The sequence below is a fragment of the Furipterus horrens genome, unplaced genomic scaffold (assembly GCF_987537825.1).
Source record: "Furipterus horrens unplaced genomic scaffold, mFurHor1.1.pri manual_scaffold_6, whole genome shotgun sequence".
Classification (NCBI taxonomy): Eukaryota; Metazoa; Chordata; class Mammalia; order Chiroptera; family Furipteridae; genus Furipterus; species Furipterus horrens.
In genome coordinates, this window is record NW_028327176.1 from 96,001,981 (window position 1) to 96,028,830 (window position 26,850).

General features: G+C 37.8%; 1 protein-coding gene and 1 non-coding gene across 6 annotated transcripts in view; both read left to right on the top strand.

Annotated features, from left to right (window-relative positions):
* UBR2 (ubiquitin protein ligase E3 component n-recognin 2) overlaps window positions 1-26,850 on the top strand; it is a 132,300-nt gene that overhangs the window by 93,173 nt on the left and 12,277 nt on the right. For 4 of the 5 annotated variants that reach the window (XM_090282419.1, XM_090282418.1, XM_090282422.1 and 1 more), the window contains 15 exons: window positions 288-390; window positions 4,817-4,926; window positions 5,034-5,114; window positions 5,447-5,625; window positions 6,114-6,313; window positions 8,174-8,267; window positions 11,491-11,652; window positions 13,303-13,406; window positions 14,568-14,646; window positions 15,956-16,104; window positions 16,522-16,577; window positions 22,048-22,144; window positions 22,395-22,462; window positions 24,595-24,730; window positions 25,764-25,854. In XM_090282419.1, the coding sequence (XP_090138545.1) occupies window positions 288-390; window positions 4,817-4,926; window positions 5,034-5,114; window positions 5,447-5,625; window positions 6,114-6,313; window positions 8,174-8,267; window positions 11,491-11,652; window positions 13,303-13,406; window positions 14,568-14,646; window positions 15,956-16,104; window positions 16,522-16,577; window positions 22,048-22,144; window positions 22,395-22,462; window positions 24,595-24,730; window positions 25,764-25,854 (1,709 nt within the window). The remainder of the gene's footprint in view (window positions 1-287; window positions 391-4,816; window positions 4,927-5,033; window positions 5,115-5,446; window positions 5,626-6,113; window positions 6,314-8,173; window positions 8,268-11,490; window positions 11,653-13,302; window positions 13,407-14,567; window positions 14,647-15,955; window positions 16,105-16,521; window positions 16,578-22,047; window positions 22,145-22,394; window positions 22,463-24,594; window positions 24,731-25,763; window positions 25,855-26,850) is intronic. The other variant, XM_090282420.1, reaches the window with a different exon arrangement.
* LOC150007015 (U1 spliceosomal RNA) lies at window positions 21,726-21,889 on the top strand. The gene has a single exon (XR_016512172.1). It is a non-coding gene; the product is annotated as a U1 spliceosomal RNA (small nuclear RNA).

The window sequence follows — 26,850 nt, forward strand, 5'->3', positions numbered from 1 at the left end:
AAATATATATTAACATGAATCGCTGGCTACATCTAGTAATAATTTTAACTTACCCTAGAATTTGCAGTTGAATTTTTTTTCCTAGCTAAAGTAGAAATTATTTCCTTGCTTTATTACAAAATGAATCATAAAATTTGACTTTAATAAAAATTAATACTTAGAACTGCTTTTTGTTGCACTTAGCAGTCTTTAATAGTTTAATTTCTTTTTTCACTAATGAATTTGTTATTTCTGATGTATACTTGATTTTGTTTTATTAAAAATTACAAAATATATTTATATTTGAGGTGTTACATTTAATTGGAATGGCACTACAAGAAGAAAAACAGCATTTGGAAAATGTCATGGAAGAGCATGTAGTAACATTTACCTTCACTCAGAAGATATCAAGTATGTACACACTTCTTCCTAAACTAACTCAAAACATCAGTGATTTTAAATATGCAATATAGCCTCTTTTATTTGCTCATATAGGTTCTAAGTAGCTTATATTGAATCCAAATTTCTGAGGCTGTATATATTCATCTGTGTATTAAGGTATTATATCAGATCCTGATATATTTTTATTAAAAGAAACTTATGAAAGAGGAGCCCTTGCTGGTGTGGTTCTGTGGATTGAGTGCCAGCCTGCGAACCAGAAGGTTCGATTCCCAGTTGGGGCACATGCCTGGGTTGTGGGCTGGGTTGGGGCCGTGCAAGAGGCAACCCATTGATGTATTGCTCCCTCTTTTTCTTCCTCCCTTCATCTCTCTAAAAATGAATAAATAAAATTAAAAACAAAAAAATTATGGCGTGCCCTGACCAGGCGGGCTCAGTTAATTGTAATGTCCTGTAACGGAAAGGTTGTAGGTTTCCAGTCAGCACACATACCTAGGTCGCAGTTTCAGTCCTCGGTTCAGGCACATACAGTGGGCAACCAGTAGATGCTTCTCTCTTGTATCAATGTTTCACTCCCTTCCTTTCTATCTAAATTAAAATATATGAATTTTAATCCATAAACAGAAAAATTAAATCAATGTAGCATGTACATTTAAACTCTTAAGATACACTTTTCTAAAAATACAAAGTATGCTATCAGGATTTCACTCTAAATTGTTGATGTTATCTTATAAAAACATATTGAAAATAAGAAAATCTGTGCCCTAGCTGGTGTAGTTCAGTGGATTGATCACTGGCCTGCAAACCAAAAGGTCCACAGTTCTGGGCCAGATCCAGAGTTGGGAGCATGCAAGAGGCAACGGATCAGTCTTTCTCTCCCTCTCTTTTCTCTCTCCCTTCCCCCCTCTCTATAAATGAATGAATGAATATTGAAAATAAGAAAATTAGCTACAGAAGATTAGATTATCATTTTATATAAAGTAATACAACTTTTTTTAAAAGACCAGGGAAGTTTTTTAGGTTTTTTGTTTGTTTGTTTTTTACTTATTTAGTTTTTCTTACTTTTATTTTTTAGTATATTTTATTATGTTCTTAAGGTTGTCTTAATTTCTTTTCCCTTTGCTCCCCTCCTCCCAGTACCCCCCTTCCCTCCAGCATTCTCACCCCACCTTATTAGTTCATGTCCATGGGTCATGCAGATAAGTTCTTTGGCCTCACCCTTTCCTATATTATTCTTAACTTCCACCTGTCTATTTTGTACCAACCAATTATGTTTCTTAATCCCTGCACCATTTCCCCATTTTTTCCCTCTTCCCCCTCCCAGCTGATAACCCTCAAAGTGATCCTTATACCTGTGATTCTGTTCCTATTCTGGTTTGCTAAGTTTGTTTTTTTTTGTTTTTTAGATTCTGTTGTTGATAGCTGTGAGTTTGTTGTCATTTTAATGTTCATAGTTTTGATCTTTTTCTTAAATAAGTTCCTTTAACATTTCATATAATAAGGGCTTGGTGATGATGAACTCCTTTAGCTTTAGCTTGTCTGGGAAGCACTTTATCTGCCCTTCCATTCTAAATGATAGCTTTGCCGGATAGAGTAATCATGGTTATATTTCCTTGCTTTTCATCAGTTTGAATACTTCTTGCCAGTTCCTTCTTGCCTGCAAAGTTTCTTTTGAGAAATCAACTGATAGCCTTATAGGAAGCCCTTTGTAGGTAACTCTCTTCTTTTCTCTTGCTGTTTTTTAAGATTCTCTCTTTATCTTTTTAACTTTTGGCATTTTAATTATGATGTGTCTTGGTGTGGTTCTCTTTGGATCTAGCTTGTTAGGGACTCTCTGTGCTTCCTGGACTTGTATGTCTATTTCCTTCACCAAATTTGGGAAGTTTTTTTTTTATTATTTTTTCACATAAGCTTTCAGTTTCTTGCTCTTCCTCTTCTTCTGGCACTCCTATGATTCAGATGTTGGCATGTTTAAAACTAAGCCCCTCCTCGTTTTTTTCAGTTCTTGTTTCCTCATTCAATACTGGTTGGCTTATTTCTTCCTTATGTTCCAAATCATTGATTTGAACCCCGGTTTCCTTTCTTTCACCATTAGTTTTGTGTGTATTTTTCTTCGTTTCACTTAGCATAGCCTTCACTTCTTCCCTTATGCGTTTGCCATACTTAAGCATATCTGTCAAGTCTCTGAGCATCTTTATCACCAGTGTTTTGAACTCTGTATCTGTTAGGTTGGCTATCTCCTCGTCACTTAGTTCTATCACTGGAACCTTGATCTGTTCCCTCTTTTGGGCCATACTTCTCTGTCTCCTCAACTTGACAGGCTCCTGTGTTTGCCTCTGTGTCTTAGGTAGAGCTGTCGCACCTGTTACATTGTAAGGGGTGGAGCCTTAGGTATTCGTCAGTACAGGGTGACCTGTTTCACCACGTTGTGGCACTCTGTGTTGGGGAGGGGTCTGAGAGGGAACAATGTTCCTTGCTTAGCACTTGCCCCTTTTCCAGGCACTTCTCCCACTTCCCATATGAGACTGACGCCTCTCTAGCTGTTGTCCTAGTTGTGGTTCCCAGAGTGGGTGAGTCTGTGGACCTTGGGGGGCCCTCTATCCAAGCGGACTCTGCTGAGAGACTGGCAGTTTCTTCCTCCACCCCAACCCCCACTGGTTTTCACAGTGAGAAGCAATGAGGCTTTAATTTCTGTGGCACTGCAACAGGGAGCTGCACAGTTTGGTCTGTTGCTGGGAGCACTCCCCAGGTGTCCCTTCCTACTTTAATGTGTTACTGCACTTTCCACTGACTGACCATAGCCACTGCCACCACACCATGTCCTCTCTACCTGGCTTCGCCCCTCCTACCTGTCTGGATGAGTATTTCTTCTTTATATCTTTGTTTGTTGGACTTCCACACAACTTGATTTTCTGGAACTTCTGGCTGTCTCCAGTTTTGAGATAGATATATTTCTTCTTAGTTGTGGAGGGAGACACAGCGTGTCTACCTCTGCCAGCATCTTAGAAGTCCTACTTATTTCGTTTTTAGAGAAAGGGGAAGGGAGGGAGAAAAAGAAGGAGAGAAACATCGTTATACTAGATTCATTTATCAATTGGTTGCCTCTTGCACGCTCCCATCTGGGGACCCTGACTGGGAATCGACTGACGACCCTCTGGTTCACAGGCAGGCACTCAATCCATTGAGCCACAGTATACAGGGCATTTTCTAGATTTTTATTAAAAAATCAAACATAGGAAAGAGTTACAGTAAATGTTCATATACCTACCACCTAGATTCAGTAGTTAGTATTCTGCTCTATTTGCTTTTACATTTGCACACTTTTGAACCACTTGTTTCAGACATCATGATACTTTGTCTCTAAGGAGTAACTTTTCAGAATAAGCAGTTAGTCTGATAGTGACCTGCAGGGTGGCAACTGGGAATCTTTCTGCTTACGGTTGTCTTTGTTTTAATATTACTCATGGTCATTCTTCATCAGTGTTTTATAGTCAGTTATAATCAATGTTCCTTTTGATGCTCAATCTGTGTCAGTTTTGGTCAGTGGGAGTCTGTTCAGTTGGCTTCTTTGTCCTTTTGACCCAACCTGTTAGTATTTGAGCACCACATTGCTTTCAGGCACGAAAGTTGACTGTTCCAGGCTCATCTTGTACTTTCCCTGCCCCAGACCAGCATCAGCCATTTGCTGAGATGGTAATCAAACCCACGACTTTTTGGTTTACAAGCCGATGCTCCAACCAACTGTGCCACACCAGTCAGTGCTCTCTTTAAACATTTTAAATAATTAAAACACACTAGTTAGTCACATACCTAATTTATAGCTGCAGAATTTTAGATTTGGAAAAATATTAGTCATGTAGTTCAACCTCTTAAGGAAGAGGAACATTTTGCTAGAATGATAACACTTAAATCAATAAAATAAGTAATTAGATATTCTTACTATAAAACTGAATTAGCTAATATTCAGTTAAATGTACTCTTAAGGATGTGGACTTGACTTTTATTCTTTTCCTCAAATAAAGGAATAATTCATAAAGGAATTTTTTTAAACTTTTTATCTTAAAGAAAAGGTCAAAGCAAATAGATATATTAAAACACAAATGTACCCCTGTAATCCTAATTCATTTTCTTAGACTTATAAAATCTCAGGTAGACTTTAGCTGGGTTTTTAATTTTGCTAGAGACTGTTAAAATAATCATTTGGTAGGAGCTGTGAGTTTTGAAAGATTAAAGCATTTTAGTTGTTAACTTGTTTGCGAAGTACAAATATGTCACATTCTCAAGAAGTACTGAAAATCTTAATAAATAGAGCTGTAATCAAATGATAGGCAAATGATGTTATAAGCAACTCTATCTTCTTGTGCATAGTGCATAGCACTATGAAGCGTTAGCTGTTATTATTGTGTCTTTTTTTTTTTTTTTTTTTTTTCTGCACTAGAGCCTGGGGAAGCACCAAACAACTCTCCTAGCATACTAGCAATGCTGGAAACACTGCAGAATGCTCCCTACCTAGAAGTCCACAAAGATATGATTAGGTGGATATTAAAGGTAAAATTTCCTGAATCACTTGTGCTTTTTGTGAGAAATATTAAATATTTATCTTTAAATTTTGATAATGTTTCATAACTTTGCAATAACTGGTACTTTTTTCATAGATTTTTAATGCTATTAAGAAAATGAGGGAGAGTTCGTCCACCAGTCCTGTGGCAGAGACAGAAGGAGCCATAACAGAAGAGGTATAGTATAAGCAAAGTATGGCAACACCAAAAAATTGTAGCAAGTTGACTGTTTAAAATTATCTGCAATAAGCTGATAGTTGATGTTTTTCACAAAAATGTAAATTCCAAGAAATGTATCACTATCTATCTGTATTAGTTGTAGCAGTGTTTTTGGTCTGCTTTATATATATTTAATATGTTAGATTGATTTAAGAAACCTTTCCTCTTGTTTTGAAAAGTGAGATTGTAGACTAGTTTTTAATTAGTACTTATAATAAAGATATTTCTGCTTTGGGGGGGAAATGTGCATTTAGCATTTAATGGTCTAATTTAATGAAGCATAATTTTAGAGTTCAAGAGACAAAGACAAAGCTGAGAGGAAGAGAAAAGCTGAGATTGCCAGACTGCGCAGAGAAAAGATCATGGCCCAGATGTCTGAGATGCAGCGGCACTTTATTGATGAGAACAAAGAACTCTTCCAGCAGACATTAGGACTGGATGCCTCTAACTCTGCTGTTTTTGATAATAGGTAAAAAGTTTTTAAATAAAAAATTTTTAATCTCTTGACCTCTGCTTCTCAAGTGGGGAAGAATTTGGTTTTTTCCTTATAAGTACACTTTTAATCCTAAAGTAATTTAGAAGATTGATAGGTAAATTTTGTGACCTCCAGTTAAAGGAATTAATCTTAGAAATCTGAGTTTTTTAGTATATGTCTGTGAGTGTAACTCTTGACTATAGATAATGAAGGTGCATGCTTACAATGTTATAAAGAAGACCCTTGACATTCATAAAAGAATGAGTACGCTAGGCTCAGTTGACTGGCTCAATGGCTTCTGTGTTGCATATTGGATTGCTGTGAGGATTAAAGGAGTTGGTTTGATACATATGAAAGACTTCCAGGAATTTTAAGTCATCAAAACCATATGTGTTTAATATGTGTATACCTGGCAACTCCTGTTTATGATCACATAGAAACTTCTTAGGCTCATTAATTATACTCATAACCTTTCATTGCAGCCCTGTAGTTTCAGATGTGACACTTACAGCATTGGGTCCAGCACAAACTCAAGTCCCTAAACAAAGACAGTTTGTTACCTGTATATTGTGTCAAGAGGAGCAAGAGGTGAAGGTGGAAAGCAAAGCAATGGTACTAGCAGCATTTGTTCAAAGGTCAACTGTATTATCAAAAAACAGAAGTAAAGTCATTCAGGATCCAGGTAAGTCATAGCTTGAACCTCTCCTTCTTTTAATGACTGCCACTTAGTGCGGGTAGGGATATACAGAAATTTTATTACACTAATAATGCTTCCATACGCTTGGTAACATCTTAGGCAAGTTACTTCAGCAGGAATTCCCTATTTGACAGCTGGAAAATAGCACAGGTTCAAAGGAAAACCTTTTCTTTGTGATATAACATTAACATGTTTTGGTACGTAACAATCAACACACTTGTAAATTAGTTGACACACTGAAATAACTAATTATTTTGTCCCTTGAGAAGAGTTGTATGAGCAGTCCTTGAGCCAGATTCTCACTTAAGAGTAGTCATAATATTTTAGATAGAGTTCCCCAGAAAGCAGATGGATAGAGATGACCACGTGTGACATTTATTAGGGATGGCCTTGGCACCAACATGTGTGGCGTCGGGGAGAAGGAAACAGGTTTGGGAGAGGGAGACATTAAGCAGTCCCCAAAAGCCCTCAGCCAGTCTCATGGGAGCTCTGCAGTTGAATAGCCCTTCAGAGGTGTCCTGATTTGTGGCAAGGGGGCTGGGTCTTTGTACCTGGAGACTGATCAGTGACAGGTTGTGGGGGACCTCTGGAAAGAGGTATGACTTTGAGCAAAGCAGTAGTCCCTTAAAGACGAATGACAGTTGAGTGCGTGCCATCTGCTGAGGAAGTCAGTCATTCATTCCTGCAGGGGCATCTAGGCTGCACATTATTGTATCCACCACAGACTCTTTTATGTCTCTACTCTTGGGGTTGTTTATATGTGCATATGTCTCAACAATACCAATAAACTTCTTGAGGGTAGGAACTGTCTTTGGAATTTCCAAAGCATTTACTTTAGCAAGTGCCTTTCACATTGTAGAATTGAAAGAAGATGTGGAAACACACTGGTAAGATTGCCTTTTCTCTGTAAGGAAAGTCTGCACAGTGTAACTCTCAAGCACCTAATTAGGTAGGGAAGATTGGTATGTTTTCATCTTTAAAAATGGTCATTTGAACTAGGTGATTTATAATTTCATTCTAGGTCAAAGAGTCACCAAGTTTATTTACTTTGTTATTTCATGAAGAAAAAACTTTGGCTGGCTGTAAGCAGATTTTCTTTATGCTATGGTATTTTCACTGTTATGTAAAGCAAATTTAAACTTGAGTAATTCTTTCTAGAATGTTTATACTAGTTTATACAGAGAATTCAAAAAATTCCAAAAGAAACCAGGCATCCATCTTATGGTTGTCTTCATTTTTCATCTCCTTTGAATATAAAAAGTAGGCACCAGAGCAGAAACTGATTTGCCCTTTTCCCCACCTCTGGTCTAGGGTGCTGTCCTGGATATTTTGCTGATGCTTTAACTCTGGTACAGTGATTGTGATTATTCTCTGTGTGGGTGTCGTTAGGCAGAAACTCCTCTAGGGAGCACCCACTTACTGACAAGACATCTTTTTTGCTAGCGATCCCTGTGGCCCAGCTGCCCTGAAGGTATTAAAGGTAGCCTCATGAAGAATATCCCTTTTACTGAGCTCGGGGCTTTTGGAAGGAATGGGAGTCTCTCAGTGCCCTAAAAGAGTGAAATGTTAAAAAGATTAGGTGTACTTAAATACAGAATTCCAGTGTTAGTTAGCATTTCAGAGATGTTTTATTTGCTCAGGTCATTGAAAATTAGAGGGTCTTGCTTTCTAAATAATCCAGGGTCTTGCATAAATTACTGGTATTTCAAAGGAAAGGAATAGAGTAGCATTTCATCTCAAATTTACAAGCCCTTACCAAGGATTTCAGAATTTAAAGTTTTACACTTGTTATGGGAAAATTAAATGCTTGGTTTTTTCGGTTTTTTTGTTTGTTTTGTAATACAGAAAAATACGATCCACTATTCATGCACCCTGATCTGTCTTGTGGAACACACACTGGTAGCTGTGGACACATTATGCATGCCCATTGTTGGCAAAGGTAACTTTTTTTTTTTAAATTTAGGTATATTTTATTTATTATGTTGTTACAGTAGTCCCAGTTTTGTTTCTCTTTACTCCCCTCTACCCAGTACTCCCCTTCCCTTCAGCAGTCTCCCTACCTCTTAGTTCAGGTCCATGGGTCGTGCATATAAGTTCTTTGGCTTCACCCTTTCCTATATTATTCTTAACTTACCCCTGTCTATTTTGTACCAACCGATTATGCTTCTCAATCCCTGCACCATTTCCCAATTTCTCCCCCTTCCCCCTCCCAGCTGATAACCCTCCAAGTGATCCCCATACCTATAATTCTATTCCTATTGTGGTTTGCTTAGTTTGTTTTTTTTTTTAGATTCTGTTATTGATAGCTGTGAGTTTGTTGTCATTTTAATGTTCATAATTTTAATCTTTTTCTTAAGTCCCTTTGACATTTCATATACAGTAGTCCCTCTCTATATCGTGGTTCACTTATCGTGGCCGCACTGTATCGCGGGATTTTTAAAAATATTATATTTAATTATTTATCGAGGATTTTTTTGCTATATCGCGGGATTTTGCAGTACTGTATACATATGTTGTTAAAGTTATGTAGGTTTAACAGTGTAGAATAAATGTAAGGTTCCTACTTCACAGGGGGCATCTAGAACGTAATACCCATGATAAGTAAGGGAATACTATAATAATAGCTTGGTGATGATGAACTTCTTTAGCTTTACCTTGTCTGGGAAGCACTTTATCCACTCTTCCATTCTAAATGATAGCTTTGCTGGATAGAGTAATCTTGGTTGTCAGTCCTTGCTTTTCATCACCTTGAATACTTGCCAGTCCCCTCTTGCCTGCAATGTTCCTTTTGAGAAATCAGCTGATAGTCTTATAGGCACCCCTTTGTAGGTACCTCTCTGCTTTTCTCTTGCTGCTTTTAAGATTCTCTCTTTATCTTGAACCTTTGGCATTTTAATTATGATGTGTCTTGATATGGTCCTCTTTGGGTCTAGCTTGTTTGGGACTCTCTATTTCCTTTGCCAAATTTGGGAAGTTTTCCTTCATTTTCTCAGATAAGCTTTCAATTTCTTGTTCTTCTTCTTCTCCTTCTGGCACACCTATCATTCGGATGTTGGCACATTTAAAGTTGTCCCAGAGGTTTCTAAGCCTCTCCTCATTTTTTTTCTTTCAATTCTTGTTTCTTCATTCTGTACTGGTTGACTGTTTATTTCTTCCTTATGTGCCAAATCATTGATTTGAACCCCGGTTTCCTTCCCTTCATCATTGGTTTTATATGGGTTTTCCTTCATTTCATTTAGCAAAGCCTTCACTTCTTCCCTTATGCGTTTGTCATACTTAAGCATATCTGCCAAGCCTGTAAGCATCTTTTATCACCAGTGTTTTGAACTCTACGTCTGTTAGGTTGGCTATCTCCTCATTTGTTAGGTTGGCTATCTCCTTGTCGCTTAGTTCTCCCACTGGAACCTTGATCTGTTCCTTCTTTTGGGTTGTACTTCTCTGTCTCCTCATCTTGACAGGCTCCTGTGTTTGTTTGCCTCTGTGTCTTAGGTAGAGCTGTCACACCTGTTATGTTGTAAGGGGCGGAGCCTTAGGTATTCATTATTCAGGGCAACCTGTTTCATCACATTGTGGCACTGTGTGAGGGGGGAGGGGTCTGAGAGGGAACTCTGCCGCTTGCTCAGCACTTGCCCCTTTTCCAGGCACTTCTTCCACTTCCATATGGGACTCACACCTCTCTAGATGTTGCCCTGGCCATTGTTCCCAGAGTGGGTGGGTCTGCAGATGTTCTAGGACTGTGGGGGCCCTTTAAACAAGCAGACTCTGCTGAGAGACCAGCAGTTTCCTCCTCCGTCCCAACCCCCACTAGTTTGCACAGTCAGAAGCAATGAGGCTTTATTTCCCCCGGCTCTGGGACCGTGAGCTGTGTGGTCTGGTCTGGTGCTAGGAGTGCTCCCCATATGTCCCTCCTGACTTTTTAACATGTGTGACTGCGCTTTCCGGCAGTCTGTCGTTGCCACCACTGCTGCCACCACCGCACCATGTCCTCTCCACCCTGGCTCCGCCCTTCCCACCTGTCTGGATGAGTATTTCTTCTTTATATCTTTGTTGGACTTCCATGCAGCTCAGTTTTCTGGAACTTCTGGTTGTCTCTAGTTTTGCGGTAGCTGTATTTCTTCTTAGTTGTGGAGGGAAATGCAGCGTATCTGTCTAGGTCTCCATCTTGGGTTGAAGTCCACATATTTTTAATATTAGTTAAGAAGAGCTTATTTGAAGTCTCAAAATTGAATTTTTTAAAAGATTTTATTTATTTATTTTCAGAGAGAGGGGGAGAAAGAAAGAAAGAGAGGGATAGAAACATTGATGTGCAAGAGAAACATTGATTGGTTGCCTCTTGCACACCCTCAACTAGGGACCTGGTCCAAAACTCAGGCTTGTGCCCTGACTGGAATCGAACCAGTGACCTTTAGGTTCGCAGGCCGGCAATCAATCCACTGAGCCACACCAACAAGGGCTCAATATTGAATTTTTATGTAAAGGAAATTCCATTCTAGAAAAAGGGAGAAAAATCTAAGGATGTTGAAGAAAAACTCCATATCACTTCCTAATAACAATTAAAATAGATTTACTTTGTCATATATGTAAAGGGGTAGCAGAAATTTCATAGTATATCAAATTATTTTTTAATGTGGGGATCTATATCAACTAGAAACTGAAGAAAAATATTTTACAGTGAGGTAAGCCCTAGAAGAGTAATAATGTCTTTCAAAGGGGAACATCTCTTGATTCTAAAGGTGTTAGTAGTTACCTTGTTACTTCCTGAGATCATCATGGCTCTCTAAGCTAAACTGGGATAACCTCAGACTTGTTCTACTTTACTACTTTCTAACCAACAAACCAATGCTGTAATTCTAGAACTGTGTTATCATGAACTCCTAGCAAGCAGCCACCATCCCTGGTAAAGTGACCAGATAGCACTGGGACCAAGAAATTTGCTGCTTTGTGAATGCTTCTTTACAAGGCAGTCTTTTTTTGACTTTTCTGTTTAAGAGCACTTAGAACCCATTTTGATAATTAAAGTACCAGTGTTAAAAATAATTCAGTTCACTTTAAGATTTTAATTTTTGGATTATTTGTGAAAACAAATTATTTAAAGTGTTGAAGACTGTAATTAAAAGAAATTACTATTGTTTTTGATACCTCATGTTTTCTTAATTATAAAGGTATTTTGATTCCGTTCAAGCTAAAGAACAGCGAAGGCAACAGAGATTACGCTTGCACACAAGCTATGACGTAGAAAATGGAGAATTCCTTTGTCCCCTTTGTGAGTGCTTGAGTAACACTGTTATTCCTCTGCTGCTTCCTCCAAGAAATATTTTTAACAAGTAAGTTTTGGCTCATAAAACCTTTATGTCAAAGCCAGAGTTAGCTGCCTTTGAAGATAATGAAATAATAAACCAGGGGCAAGGGGAGTCACTCTAGGTAACTATATAATGTTTTTCCACATACTTTCCAAACTTTTTATTTAGTTATTTCTTCTAGCAGGTCTATAAATATTATTTTGGCTTTTAAAAAGAATAGGCCAAAATTTAACAGTTTCTTGTTTACCCATAAACACTATAGAAGATGTAAAAATCTTGTGTGTTTATGAAAACTCTTTATTTCTAGGATTCTGCTTTACATATCTCCCTCATACTTTTTAAGAGATATTCAGTAAATTGATAAGGGAGATAGAGGCATCTCAAACTGTCTTTATTGAATATTCTAACAATTAAATATAATCTTTTGCAAATTATTGGCTGATTATAGCTTTGGGAATTGGGCCAAAACAGTGATAATCTGTTGCTGCATTTAAAATGGAAAATTTTTGTCATTTCATATTTTTTTTTAATCCTCACCAAAGAACATTCTTTCATTGCTTTTAGGGAGGGAGAGGGGGAGAGGAACATTGACATGAGAGAGAAACATTGATTGCTGTGCATGCTGTGACTACCAGGGACTGGACCCCACAACCTAGATATGTGCCCTGACTGGGGATTAAACCCAAAACCTTGCAGTCACAGGACAACACTCCAACCAACTGAGCCCTACCAGCCAGGGCCATCTTTTCATAATTTTTAGGGTGCTTCTAGTTAACAGGAGTAACTTATTTCAAAATATGAACTCAATATTGTCTACTATTTAAATCTGATTTTCATTTCTCAGTTTATAATTATGGTATCTACCTTACATGCACAACACTAATTTAAGTTTTATAAATATTGAATCATCTATTTCTGTGCTCTTTGGATTCAATTCAAAGCAAGGTCAGGTTTTTTCCCTTTGATTATATGATTGTAGGAGTTCAAACTATGGTGTCTTAATTTATGCTACCACAAAATCTTCTTTAATTTCTCTTAGATTTGAGTATAAGTTCATGCTTTTCAAACACCGAAGAATATCATGGGACTGATTTATTTGTATTTGAACTGATTAATTATTGTTAGATCAAGGATTCATTGCATAGAAGGAGAGGGAAATACCTTTGTTGGATTTCACCTCACTTCTGTGGTTTAGTTTTTTGCATTTTTTTCCATTAGGGCCAATTATGACATAGTCATTAAGAACACAGGCTTTGGAGTCTGATATAACTGGGTTTGAATGTCACATTTGTTCCTTATATGGCCTAGTCAAGTTACATAGCTCTAAACCTCGGTTTCCTCATCTGTAAAATGGAATCAATAATATAACCTGTTTCATATGAATATTTTGAGGATTAAGTGCGTTACTAAGTGCTTGTCATATATTACACACTCAACAAATATTAGTGGTGGTGTGGTGACTGTGATGTTTAAGAAATACTAGCAAATTCTAGTACTGAAAAAAAGTGAAAATTTTGACAAATAATATTAACATTATAGTAACAAATAATATATTTTTATTTTATTGGCAAAAATATATTTAAAAATATTATGCCCATGATCATTTAAGGAGTCTTTTTGTATTTTCAGCTAAGCAGCAACAGACTACTAAATACTCTCTATAATCTTTTCTAGCAGGTTAAATTTTTCAGACCAACCAAATCTGACTCAGTGGATTAGAACCATATCTCAGCAAATAAAAGCATTACAGATTCTTAGGAAAGAAGAAAGTATTCCTAGTAAGTTCTGATACTCTGCTTTCATTTTTCCTTGAAGTCTGAAATTGTTGGAAAATTTAGTCCCAGAAAGAATCGTTTAAGAATATTTTGAAATGAAACTTCTCATTTTAAAACTTGACTTATTCTAATCTTCTTTGCCTGTTCTTTTTTTTTTTTTTAAGTTTGGGTGAAGCATTTATTGATTTTTAGAGTAATGGGAAGGGAGGGAGAAAGAGAGGGAGAGAAGCATCGATCAGTTGCCTCTCACACCTACCCTGACCGGGGACCAACCCACAACCTAGGCATGTGCCCTGACCAGCAGTTGAATGAGCGACATTTTGCTTTACAGCACGACATCCGAGTCACACTGGTCAGGGCCAGTTTGTTGTTTTTCTTTTCTTCATAATGAACTAAATTTGACTTGACTATGTTACTTCTCTCTCTTATTTTTTTTTCATCCTCACCCAGGGACATGCTTATTGGCTTTGGAGAGGGAGGAGGGAAGGAAACATCAAATTGAGAGGGACACATTGATTGGTTGCCTCTCATGCCACCCAACCGAGGGCTGAACTTGCAACCTAGGCATGTACCCTGAAGAATCGAACCCTTGATCTTCAGGTTTAGAGGACAGTGTTCCAACCAACTGAGGCTACAATAGCCAGGGCGACTATGTTACTTTCTTACTCCTTGAAAACCTAGAGGCTCATGTGACTTTTATAATAAATACTCTGCGCTTATCCCCCCATTTTATTGAAGAGCTTCTAGGGGTGGGGGAATGTAACTCACTATTGCAAAGCTAGCTTGAGTTCTCAGTGACCTAACTTATTTTATTGTTGGCATTACCAAAGGCTCCCCAAATTTCACAACATGCACTGCAATTATGACCTCAGGGAAAGCAGTCTGAGCCGAATTTATATTATTGTTTTTTGTAAAAACAAAATAGCATACACTTCATTTTCCTACTTTGCCTAGCTATGTTCTAGTGGTTGAAGAATGCCTTGATCAGTGAGAGCAATAGTATTTCTCATGCTTTGAATGCATGTTTAGCATGTTTTTTATTAATGGAAACTTTTCCTGTTGTTTTTCATTTCTTTGACCTATATTTAAAAAGAAATTTATAATGGAAATTCACAGAAATATTGTGGACTGATGAATAATAATATGAAATACTTGTTTTCATAGACCTTGCCTCTTCAAAGAATTCAAAAAATATGGATAAATTGCAGCTCCCTGAAGGGTTTAGGCCTGACTTTCATCCTAAGTGAGTATATTTTATTCCTTTCAAGTTTGGCCCACTTGAAATGAAAGACTAAGTTAGCAGTTAGTAAGAATATGATTTGTAAGCCAGGGAGCAAAATATTTTAAGACATCGATTTTGAATTCTGATCAAGGTGTATTTCAGGTGTATTGATCAGAACCTAAGAACCGTGTGGCACGTTTCATTCTCACCCACCTCTTCTAGTCCTCATTGCTGACTCCCTGTTACACCCTTCTATCTGGCTTTTCTTGACAGCACCTCATCGGTACATCTACATTGCTCAGCTCCCCTACCAGATCCTGTGCTTTCCTTCTCATCTCCCTACTTATGACCCCGCAACTTTCTGGTAACCCAGGATCAAAACCAGAGTATTTTTACCCCATCGTCAGTTAGTTATAAAATACAGCATAGATTTTAGAACTGGACTGTTTGGTTTGGTTCCCAGTAGCACTGCTTAGTAGCTGTACAGATATGTAACTTGCATGACCTTTCCGTGCCTCAGATTCCTCATCTGTGAAGTATTATGAGGATAAAGTGACATAATACATGTAAGCCACCTGGAAGTTATTCCTGGTGTGTGCTCAGTAACTCAATAAAAATAGCACTGAAAGGCTTAAATAGAAAAAACATTGGACCTGTGCCTCCCACATTCCCCCTCCTTATCCCCATTCCTGTCTTTTTGTTTTTCCTGCTATTTACTTCCATGTTTCTAGTTAAAACACTTGTCATTTCATAACAGTAGTTTCTGTTCACTGGCTAGCAATTTAGTATTTAGCTCTTACTACCCTATCCACTGCTCCTTACCAGTCTCCCAGTAGAGATCTTTCACAAATTTTGGTTAAGTCAGCTGGCAGTTTTTACATTTATTTATAAGTTTCTACTGATAGAAGTTATATGTTGTAATTAAATTTTTCTTTTACAATTTTGTCTTTTCTGTGGTTATGATGACCTTGTTTGTTTGTTCGTTTTTCCATGTACTTGATTTTCTATGTATGTTATCCCCTGATGCTGCAGTGGGTCTCTCAGATGCCTAGCCATAGCTTTTCTAAGTGCTCGTACCCCTCCTCCCACAGCCTCTGTCCTCCTGCACCAATAAAAACTGGACACAGGTGTCATCCTGAGACTTCCCCTGGCTCTGTTCCTGTCTTTGGCTGGATCTCCTATTCAGCTTTTTCCTAATTTGCATATAAGTGTCTTTAGATAGTTTAAGTGGTTCAGTTCCAACATAGAAACAAATAGATGTTATGAATCTGAAACATTTGATTGATGTGAGCACATTGTTCTGAGCTGATCCTATACATGTTCACTTCAGGAATCCATATTCTGACAGCATAAAAGAAATGCTAACAACATTTGGAACTGCTATTTACAAGGTAGGACTGAAGGTTCATCCCAACGAAGAGGATCCCCGGGTGCCCATAATGTGTTGGAGTAGTTGTGCATATACCATCCAAAGCATAGGTAAGAGATATAAAGTTATGTCTCTCTTTAAAACACAAGCATACATTGACACGTGTGATGGGGAGAAGCCTGCATTTAAATGATGTGTTTAAAGTGGGCAACAATATAAAGAAATAGTGTAAAGACTTTGATGTAGGAAATGTAACATACTGACAAAACATTAGATTGACAGTTTGCTAATTAACCACAGCAACGGAGAACTCATTTTGGTCATGGTTTTAGCTTCTTGTCAGTTGAGGGAAGGTGTTTTCATTTTTACTTATTTTCCAAAGTTAATTCTTGTGTAATGACCTGAGGATTTCAAAACCTGACAATATTGTGCATTTGGCAAAAAATAATTTTATTTACTGTTTTTTGAAATTATAATAAAATATACATAAAATAAAATTTATAACCTTAATCGTTTTTAATCTGCAGAAAGAATTTTAAGTGATGAAGATAAACCATTATTTGGTCCTTTGCCTTGCAGACTGGTAAGTTATCAGTTTAGTCAATTCACAGAATGGTAGAATGGAAATTCAGTGGTTCTGCTTTTCTTTTGTTTTTTTTTTAATCTTAAAAACTTGAATTGGTTATTTAAGCATAGCTTTGCTCATTATATAGTACACTATATTTTCTGTAATTATATTGAAGAAGTACTGTTTGTGGTTTAATTTCTCTTTTTTAAAAAATTAGATTCTGGGACTTCTCATCTAGAGCTCTTAGTTAAACACATGAAAAGATGAAGAAAAAACTAACAACGGAGGTGGAGGTGCCTCTAACACTCTAGGCTCGGTTGGAAACTACTCTGTCCAGCAGAGTTTTCATGACCATGGCAGAACAGATTTACCCAGGACATTTCATTATGTCTGGGGGAAGGAAGGTGACTGCCTCACTAGGGGAAAACAGCAATTAGACCTCCTTTCCTCTTGCCTTTTATTGAGGAGGATACACATGTGAGATACAAGGTCAAAATTAATGAGTCATCAATAGCTTGGAGGCGTTAGGATTACAATTTACACATACCAGTACAGAGAGCACAGTGACCAGTCTGTGTCGGGGTCTATCAAACATCTTGACGCCACACTGGCATTACGTGCAAGGTTTCATACATTTCTTGCTAGAGATTGTTTATGTTACATTAAAGATAAGGAAAGCAGAGCAAGTTCTAAAGCATAATAAGCATTCTTTAAATCTAATTCCCATGGAAACCCTCTGAGTGGATTTTGGTTATGTTCCACGCACAGCCTTATGTTGAGGCTTAAAGACAAGCACAGCAGGAATGCCGGCAGCAGGTCATGCTCAGTGGGGTTACAGTTCCCTAAACCACAAGGAGCAGTTGCCTACAAACAACAGTCCTTGTTCTTGAAATATTATTTTTTTAAAGTATATTTTATTGATTATGCTGTTGCAGTTGTCCCAATTTCCTTTTTTTTAAAGTGTATTTTATTGATTATGTTGTTAAAGTAGTCCCAATTTTTTTTTCCCTTTGCTCCCATACCCCCTTCCCTCCAGCAATCCCACCCACCTTAGTTCATGGTCATGGGTTGTGCATGGAAGTTTTTTGGCTTCACCCTTTCCTATATTATTCTTACCTTCCCCCTGTCTATTTTGTACCAACCAATTATGCTCCTTGATCCCTGCATCATTTCCCCATTTCTTCTCCTTCCCGCTCCCATCTGATAACGCCCCCCCCCCCCCAAATGATCCCCATACCTATGATTCTGTTCCTGTTCTGGTTGTTTGCTTAGTTTGTTTTTATTTTTTGTTCTTAGGTTCTGTTGTTGATAGTTGTGAGTTTGTTGTCATTTTAATGTTCATAATTTTGATCCTCTTTTTTTCTTAAAGTCCCTTAAACATTTTGTTAATAATAGTTTTACCTTGTCTGGGAAGCACTTTTATCTGCCCCTTCCATTCTAATGATAGCTTTGCTGGATAGAGTAATCTTGGTTGTAGGTTCTTGCTTTTTAAAACACTGAATACGTCTTGCCAGACCCTTCTTGCCTGCAAAGTTTCTTTTGAGAAATCAGCTGATGGTCTTATATGAAACCCTTTGTAACTCTTCTCTTTCTGCTTTTAAGGTTCTCTCTTTATCTTTAATCTTTGGCATTTTAGTTATGATGTGTCTTGGTGTGGTTCTCTTTGGATCTAGCTTGTTTGGGACTCTCTGGGCTTCCTGGACTTGTATGTCTATTCCTTAAGCAAATTATGGAAATTTTTCTTCATTATTTTTTCACATAAGTTTCCAATTTTTTGCTCTTCCTCTTCTTCTGGTACCCTTATGATTCGGATGTTCAAAGTTATCCCAGACATTCCTAAGCCTTTCCTCATTTTTTTTCAATTCTTATTTCTTCATTCTGTACTGATTGTTTATTTCTTCCTTTTGTTCCAAATCATTGATTTGAACCCCGGTTTCCTTCCCTTCACCATTGGCTTCATATGGATTTGCCTTCAGTTCACTTAAAATAGCCTTCACTTCTTCCCTTCTGATTTGCTGTACTCAAGCATATCTGTCAAGTCTGTGAGCATCTTTATCACCAGTGTTTTGAACTCTGCATTTGTTAAGTTGGCTATCTCCTCGTTGCTTAGTTCTCCCACTAGAACCTCGATCCCTTCCCTCTTTTGGGCTATACCTCTCTGTCTCCTCATCTTGACAGACTCCTGTGTTTGTTTATCTCTGTGTCTTAGGTAGAGCTGTCGTTCCTGTTACATTTTAAGGGACAGAGCCTTAGGTATTTGTCAGTACAGGAGACCCATTTCACTATGTTGTGGCACTGTATGTGGGGGAGGGGTCTGAGAGAGAACAATGCTGCTTGCTCAGCACTTGCCCCTTTCCAGGCACTTCTCCCACTTCCGTATGGGACTGGCACCTCTCTTGCTGTTGCCCTGGCTGTTGTTCCCAGAGCGAGTGAGTTTGTGGATGTTCTAGGCCCTTTAAACAAGTGGACTCTGCTGAGAGACCAGCGGTTTCTTCCTCCGTCCCTACCCGCACTGGTTTCATGATCAGAAGCAATGAGGCTTTATTTTCCTCAGTCCTGGGACCGTGAGCTGTGCGGTCTGGTGTGGTGCTGGTGTCCCTCCCGACTTTTAAAAACATGTGACTGCACTTTTCACTGGCCTGTCGCTGTCACCGCTGCTGCTGCCGCTGCTGCTGCTGCTGCTGCTGCTGCTGCTGCTGCCGCCGCCGCCACACCAAGTCCTCCACCCCTCCTACCTGTCTGGATGAATATTTCTTCTTTATATATTTGTTTGTTGGACTTCCATGCAGCTCAGTTTTCTGGAACTTCTGGTTGTCTCTAGTTTTGAGGTAGATGTATTTCTTCTTAGTTGTGGAGGGAGACGCAGCGTGTCTGTCTAGGCCTCCATCTTGGCCAGAAGTTGTTCTTGAAATTTTTAATGCTATAATTGGAATTATAAAACAGAGTGCACCTTTAATACAGTTAACTACCTTTCATAAGCAGCATTTAAGTTAAGTATAAATTAATGTCAAAACAGTACATTTAATGCCTTAAAAAATTGATGAAGGGGAATATATAGTCAAAGCTTGCTAATTTTTTCTGTGTAACTCACATCAGGTCGAGTCATATCTACCTGCTGTTCAAGCTTATGGTCACAAAATTGCCCTTAAGAGTAAAATCATGTATTTGATTCATGTTGAATCACCTGGGGAACTTTTAAAAATGCCTCATCTTGGGGAGCAATTGCTGTCTTGCTCCCAAGTATATGTCATCAGTTTGGCTCAAATAAACTCATAAAAATTCTCAAAAAAAAAAAAAAAAGAAAAAATACCTAGTCTCTTCCACAGGTCAGTTAAACCAGAGTCTCTGGAGATGGTCCCCAGGCATTAATATTTTTTGAAAGCTTCCCAGGAGCCAGGATTGAGAACCACTGATGTAAGAGCCTAACCAAGTAACAAAAACTGCTACCAGCCTACCTCAATATTGCAGGTTCTATTCCAGACCATCACAATAAAGCAAATATTTCAATAAAGCAACTCACATGAGTTTTTGTTGCCCAGTGCACATGAAAGCTATGTTTACACTATATTATAATCTATTAAGTGTGCTTTAGCATTGTCTAAAAAAAAAAGCATTTACATACTTTAATTAAAAGATACTTATTGGTTTAAAAAAAAGGTAACCATCATCTTAGCGTTCAGCAAGTCAATATTTTTGCTTGTAGAGACTCTTAACTCAGTATTGTCAGCGCTGCTGACTGATGGGTGGTGTTTACTGAAGGTTGGGGTAGCTACGGCAATTTCTTAAAATAAGACGACAGTGAAATTTGCCACATCAATTGACTCTTATTTGAGCACTTAATGCATTATAGGGTTATTAATTGGCCTATTTTCAATATTATTGTGTCCCAAGGTATATGGAGGCCCAAGGAGAAGAAGACAGATGAGAGAATGTCTGGCCATCAGAGCAGTCAGAACATACACAACATTTATCAATCAAGTTTGCTCTGTTATATGGACATGGTTTATAATACCCCAAAACAATTACAGTAGCAACATCAAAGATCACTGATCACAGATCACCCTAGCAAATACAATAATGAAAAAAGTGTGAAATATCGCAAGAATTACCAAAATGTGACACAGAGACACAGAGTGAGCAAATGCTGGTAGGGAAAAAATGGGGCCAATAAACTTGCTTGCTGCAAGGCTACCACAAACCTTTAATTTGTTAAAAATATGTATATGTGTGTGTGTGTATATGCAAAGTACAACGAAGTGAAGCATGATAAAATATATGTCTGACCTAAAACCATAAAACTAGAAAAAAACAGGCAGTAAACCCTTTGACAGGACTCTTAGCAATCTTTTTGAATATGTCTCCTTGGGGCAAGGACAACAAAAGAAATTGGAAGTACATCAGACTAAAAAGTTTTTGCACAAAGAAGGAAACTACCACCACCACCAACAACAAAAACAGCCCACTGAATTGGAGAAGATACAAATGATAACATCTGATAAAAGATTAATATTCAAAATAATGGATCATTGCTAATCCCCGAATGCTAGTTTCCAGGCCTTTGTTACTGCTAAAGTACCCTGAGTAGATACCTCTTCTTTTAAGATGCTCTTCAAGCTTTGCCTTCCTTTGCAAAACTCTGAGCCATGTTTTGTGAGTAAGATGTCCCTCATCTGGCTACTGCCTCCCTCAGCTGCCTCTACCTCCCTTTTCTTCCCCTTCCCACCCCCAGGGCTGTGAGCTCCTTGGAAGGGGTGGATAAGTTTCCATTTTAAGATCTTCAGAACCAAGACTATCATGCAGTATGTCCTCAATAGATTGAACCAAGCAACACTACAGAAAAATGTGGAAAATAGAGCTGAAGCAGGAAGAAAAAACTCATCAACTTATTACTCAGCTGTCTTTTTTCATGCGCATGTTTATACTTGATTATAATTGGTTTTACACGTTAGAGTATCCCTTTATAGAATAAATATAAAGAAATATACTGCATTACATTTTTGGGAGTCTGTTGTTCGCTGTCTGTCTGGAAACACGTGTCCTTTTCTATAAAGAATCAGCAACATGGTGGCAAGGAGGTCGCTTTGGTTTATTCAACACAAAATTAGTATTTTCCATTCCCTCTATTCCACATTAGGGATCTGTTATTAAAGGTATCATAGATCCATACTTACCTGGCAAGGGAAATACCATGATCATGAAGATGGTCCTCCCAGGGCAAGGCTTATCCAGTGCCCTCTGGATGTGCTGACCCCTGCGATTTCCCCAAATGTGGGAAACTTGACTACATAATTTGTGGTGGTAGCGGACTGTGTTCATGCTCTCCCCCGGGGGGGAAAATGTCATAGATTCAGTTGCATACCATCTAGAGAAATTCCATTGTGCATCTAGCTTTGCTGCAGGTGGCTGTGCTTTGAACTAGCATTTCTCAAAAAAAGAGCTTCTTACACTGGCTTCCTTGTTAATTGTGTCAATCTCTTTATTCCAGGATGACTGTCTTAGGTCACTAACTAGATTCGCTGCAGCACATTGGACAGCAGCGTTACTTTCAGTGGTGCAAGGACACTTCTGTAAACTTTTTGCGTGTGAGTATTAATGCATGTGCCATATATATTATGGCAATTTGTCATCTGTAATTTTGTCTTTAATCATGCAACTTCTCTCCATTATAAGAGAAATATATTGGTAATACTGTTTGTTCTATGCACAAGTTCTGGCTTACAAATTCATACCCATCTTGCATAAAGATAAGTATAAACTAGGTTATATACATTGTAAGTAATATTTATATTGGCATATGAAATGTGCTAATATATTTTTTCTTTAAATATTTAGCATTGGTGCCTGATGACAGTTATAGAGACCTTCCATGTATATTAGATATTGACATGTTTCATTTATTGGTGAGTATCTTATAATTTTGTTTTACATTTTCTTTATTGTACTGTAGAACTTTATCTTAAGATTTGGTGAACAGTGTAGAGGCAGACAGAGAGTATCATCTATTACTCTTACCACTTCTGAGTGTAATTCTTTCTGAAAACCTCAAAAAGAAAATGTTGAAGAATGTAGCTGAAGCTCAGGTCAGGTAGCTTAGTTGGTTGGAGCATCGCCCTGATACACCAAGGTTACAGGTTCCATCCCCAGTTGGAGCATGTACAAGAATCAGCCAATGAATGCATGAATGAGTGGAACAGCAAATCAGTGTTTCTGTCTCTATCTGTCCCCCTTCCTCTTTCTAAAATGAAGTTAAATTTAAAAAAAGAAAAAAGGAATCTAGTTGAGAGACTTGACCTTGGTGTCTAATCCTCTCTTATTTTGCTTTGGAGCTAAGGTCAGTAATTTTAACCTCTGTGCTTTTTACCTACAAAGAACTGAAAATACTAGTAAGGGCTGCTGCTGACCCATACAGTGCTTCCGGACAGGTACAGCCCTGTCTGGTCAAACTACTTAGAAGTAGACATCCTCTTTGTGTGATTTAGGGAAAGTTATGCCTTCTGTGCAGTCTGGTGCCAGGACACACCACTGACTGAACCTCAGCCCTACCTCAGATGGGTCCCCTTACTCATGACATTGAGTGCAGTGTCACATGCAATAACCCCAAGTGCTGTCCCTTTAATCTTTTTGGACATCAGATTCTGTACCTTTAAGCTAATTGTGTTCAGAACCTAATGGGATGATCAATGGAAAGAGCTTAGAGCACTGTGGCTCTAGTAACTATTAGGCATTGTGATTATTCCCATTGTTCCTATGAAAACCACCATCATACAGGCAGCAGGAGGCTAACAGGAGAGCTAACATTTATTGTATACCTGACTGCTTTCACATACATTCTTGTTTAGTCTTTATATCCTTACTATTGAAGTATTAAAAACACATATATTTTATCTCTAATTTACCAACTGAGGCTCAGAGGTGTTAATTTATCTAAAAACCTCATAAGAGAAGGTAGGGTTCACATCTAGATCTTTGTGAGTCCAAAATCCATGCTTTTTCTACAGCTTATTCTAGAGATTTCAGCTATTATTGTATGCAGGCATTTTGTACCAATGCATTATGGTGAGAGCAGGAGATTTTTTGAAATATGCATGTGAATTTTGTCATTACATAAAGTCACTCTAATTTGAAAACTACTTTGAACTTTCTTTATGAAACTTTGATTTTCTTACCTTAGAATACATTCTTCATCGTTATTACGAAAGATAAAGACACTCTACGCACAGTTTGCGAAAAATGTAATTTTCCATGTCCCGCACCCAATGTGTTAACACTAAGCTACAAGGGCAGGCCCCTTGTAGTACAGGTTTCCCCCGCTAGGTGAGTGTTCTAGGAACTCACTTATATCCGTGTACCCACTGGCATTGTTGTGAGAGGCTACGTTCGGCTCAGTGAGTTTTTTTTTAAGACTTTTTTAATGTGTTTGCTCATTTCATAATGGGTGATTTATGAGCACACTTGCCCACACCACACTGAGTGTTCAGCAGTTTTTGACCAAAAACGTCATGACCCCCATTCCCACCCTCCCTATTCATCTGCAGTCTACCTGAGTGAATTTTTTGTTTCCCTGGGTGTAAAAAGTCCTCAAAGGGAAACATTTTGCCGATGTGGAAGAGGTGAAACAAAAAACAGCAGAAGCACTAAAAAGCATCAAAAGTGATACGTTCAAAAACTGTTTTGAGCAGTGGAACTGTCTCGATAGGTGTATTGCATCAAACGGAGAGTACTTTGAAGATGACTGAAGTTTAAACATTTAAGAATAAATACACAATTTTTTATAAATAAATTTCAGGAGTTTTTTTGGTCTCCCTTCATATATATAGGGGAATCCTGGATAAATGAAATGATAGTGCCATCAAGATTCTTAGCTCTTAAGTGGTTTTATTTAGCCCATCGTAGTGGAATTTCTAATGTGTGTACCATTTAAGAACAGATTTCTTAAGGGAAGGGACTGAGCTTCAAAGGGGGTCATATCAGGTAAGTGCAGGTGCGTTTGGTGTGGAAGGAGCGGCCGTCTGACTCTGCATTTGGTGTCTAGGTGGGCTCGGTGCTTGCTTTCCCTGCACTGCACTGTCAGGATTTTTCAGGCGTCAGCCTTGGCATTGGAGACCTCCACATTTTCCATCTGGTTACCATGGCACACATCATACAGATCCTGCTTACCTCATGTACAGGTAACTCCTTTTGTCAGCTTCTTGAAGAAAGCATTTACGTTTTCTTAATTTTTAAAAAAAAAGTATTTGCCCTGGCTGGTGTGGCTCAGTGGATGGAGCGCCAGCCTGCAAACTGAAAGGTCGCCTGTTCAATTCCCGGGCAGGGCACGTGTGCAAGAGGTAACTGATGGACTTTTCTCTCCTTCTCTTTCTCCCTCCCTTCCCCTCTCTCTAAAAATAAATAAAATCTTTTTTAAATTATTTTTTATGTGTATTTTATTGATTATGCTGTTACAATTGTCCCAATTTCTTTTTCCCTTTGCTCCCATCTACCCAGTAATCCCCTTCCCTCTAGCAATTCCACCCCCACCTACCTTAGTTCATCCATGGGTCTTGCATGTAAGTTCTTTGGCTTCACCCTTTCCTATACTTTTCTTAACATCCTCCTGTCTATTTTGTACCTGCCAATTATGCTTCTTAATCCCTGTACCATTTTCCCTTTTTCCCGCTTCCCCCTCCCAGCTGATAACCCTCCAAATGATTCCTGTACCTATGATTCTGTTCCTGTTCTGGTTGTTTCCTTAGTTTGTTTTTGTTTGTTTTTTTAGGTTTATAAAAATCTTTGTGTTAAAAAGATGCCTGAATGAGAATAATATATAAATATTAATTAGGCTACTTGTTTTTACTATTTATCCTCATTTGGCAGGTTTTGAAACAGATTTCTTTCTCCTATTAAAATCTCTTAACAATGTGAGTTATTATTTCTAAGTTTAGTAATATATGAGTGCCACAGACTGTATATTTAGCTAATTTAGCTCACAGCATACTACCCGATATCCTGAATCAGCACACTGGCTTCTCCCAAAATCTGTGGGTGTCTTATGATGAATATTGATATTGTGCTCACACTTGAGGAATTAAAGTTATGTGTGTTTTGTTAGGAGTATTTTCATACTATATGTGAGTGTACAAGTATATTTGAGTGCTTAAATGATATGGTCACCAATCCACTTAACAGACAAATACAGAGTACTAATATTTCCTTCTCTTACAGAAGCGAATGGCATGGATCAAGAAACTCCTGCTGGTGAAGAAGAATTAGCAGTCCTTGCTTTGTATAAAACACTTCGCCACTGTACAGGAAGGTGGGATCATAATCTTTACACGATAGGCAGCTCCCCCCAAATTAATAGGTGATAGCATGAAAAAAGCATTTATTTGTTGAATAAGGGAAAGTGCTGTCTGTTGACATGTTTTAAAAAGAAGATGGGAGTATATCTGCAGGACTCCTGAGCTTCTTTATATGATACTAACATAAATGAAAATCTCAGGTACTGCATATCTCAGAGAGGTGTAGTATGCAGAGCTTCCCACATTTACTTGGCCATGGGACCCTTCTTTTTTGCTCAAGATCTGGCACATGGAGACATGGAATTTACTTTGGAAAGTGCTATTCTTAAACATATTCTCTCACTAGGAATTAAAAAATGCAAATTAAATTGGCATAGTTTGTTTTTAAGGCAAAACCTAGGATTGGCAGGAATGCAATGAAATTATTAGAACTTCACATGTTGCTGAAGTTATTTTTATTTGGCACAACAGTTTTGTTTAGCGTTCTCACAGTAAATGTCAAGAACTATATTGTTTATTTTTTACTAAGTTGCCCCATTTCTGAGAATCCACCTAACAAAACAATCCAACATATAGAAAAACCTATAGACAAAAACATGTACACTCTGATAATTATATTAGCAAAGAATTTAATGCAATCTAAGTGCTTGCTTGCAGAGGAATAATTTGGTATTGGTTATGATTGATGCGTTTCAGACTTATAATTTCAATAAAAATTGTGGCTTATGATATTCTGAAAAAATGTTAATTTTAAATTTCATATGTTACAGTTAGATAACTAAGTAAAACAAATTAGTATGAAAATAGTTTGCTAGCATAATACTTGCTGATAAAGATTCTAGAATAATAGATAGTTTTTTATTTTCCAAATTTTCTTTTTGTCACTTATAAATTTCAGTAACAACATTGGAAGCTATATTACCATTTATACCTGACATCCTCCAATAGTCCGAGCTACCCACTCCTTTTGAGCCTATATACCATCAATTCTAAGTAACAGTTTTTTCTTT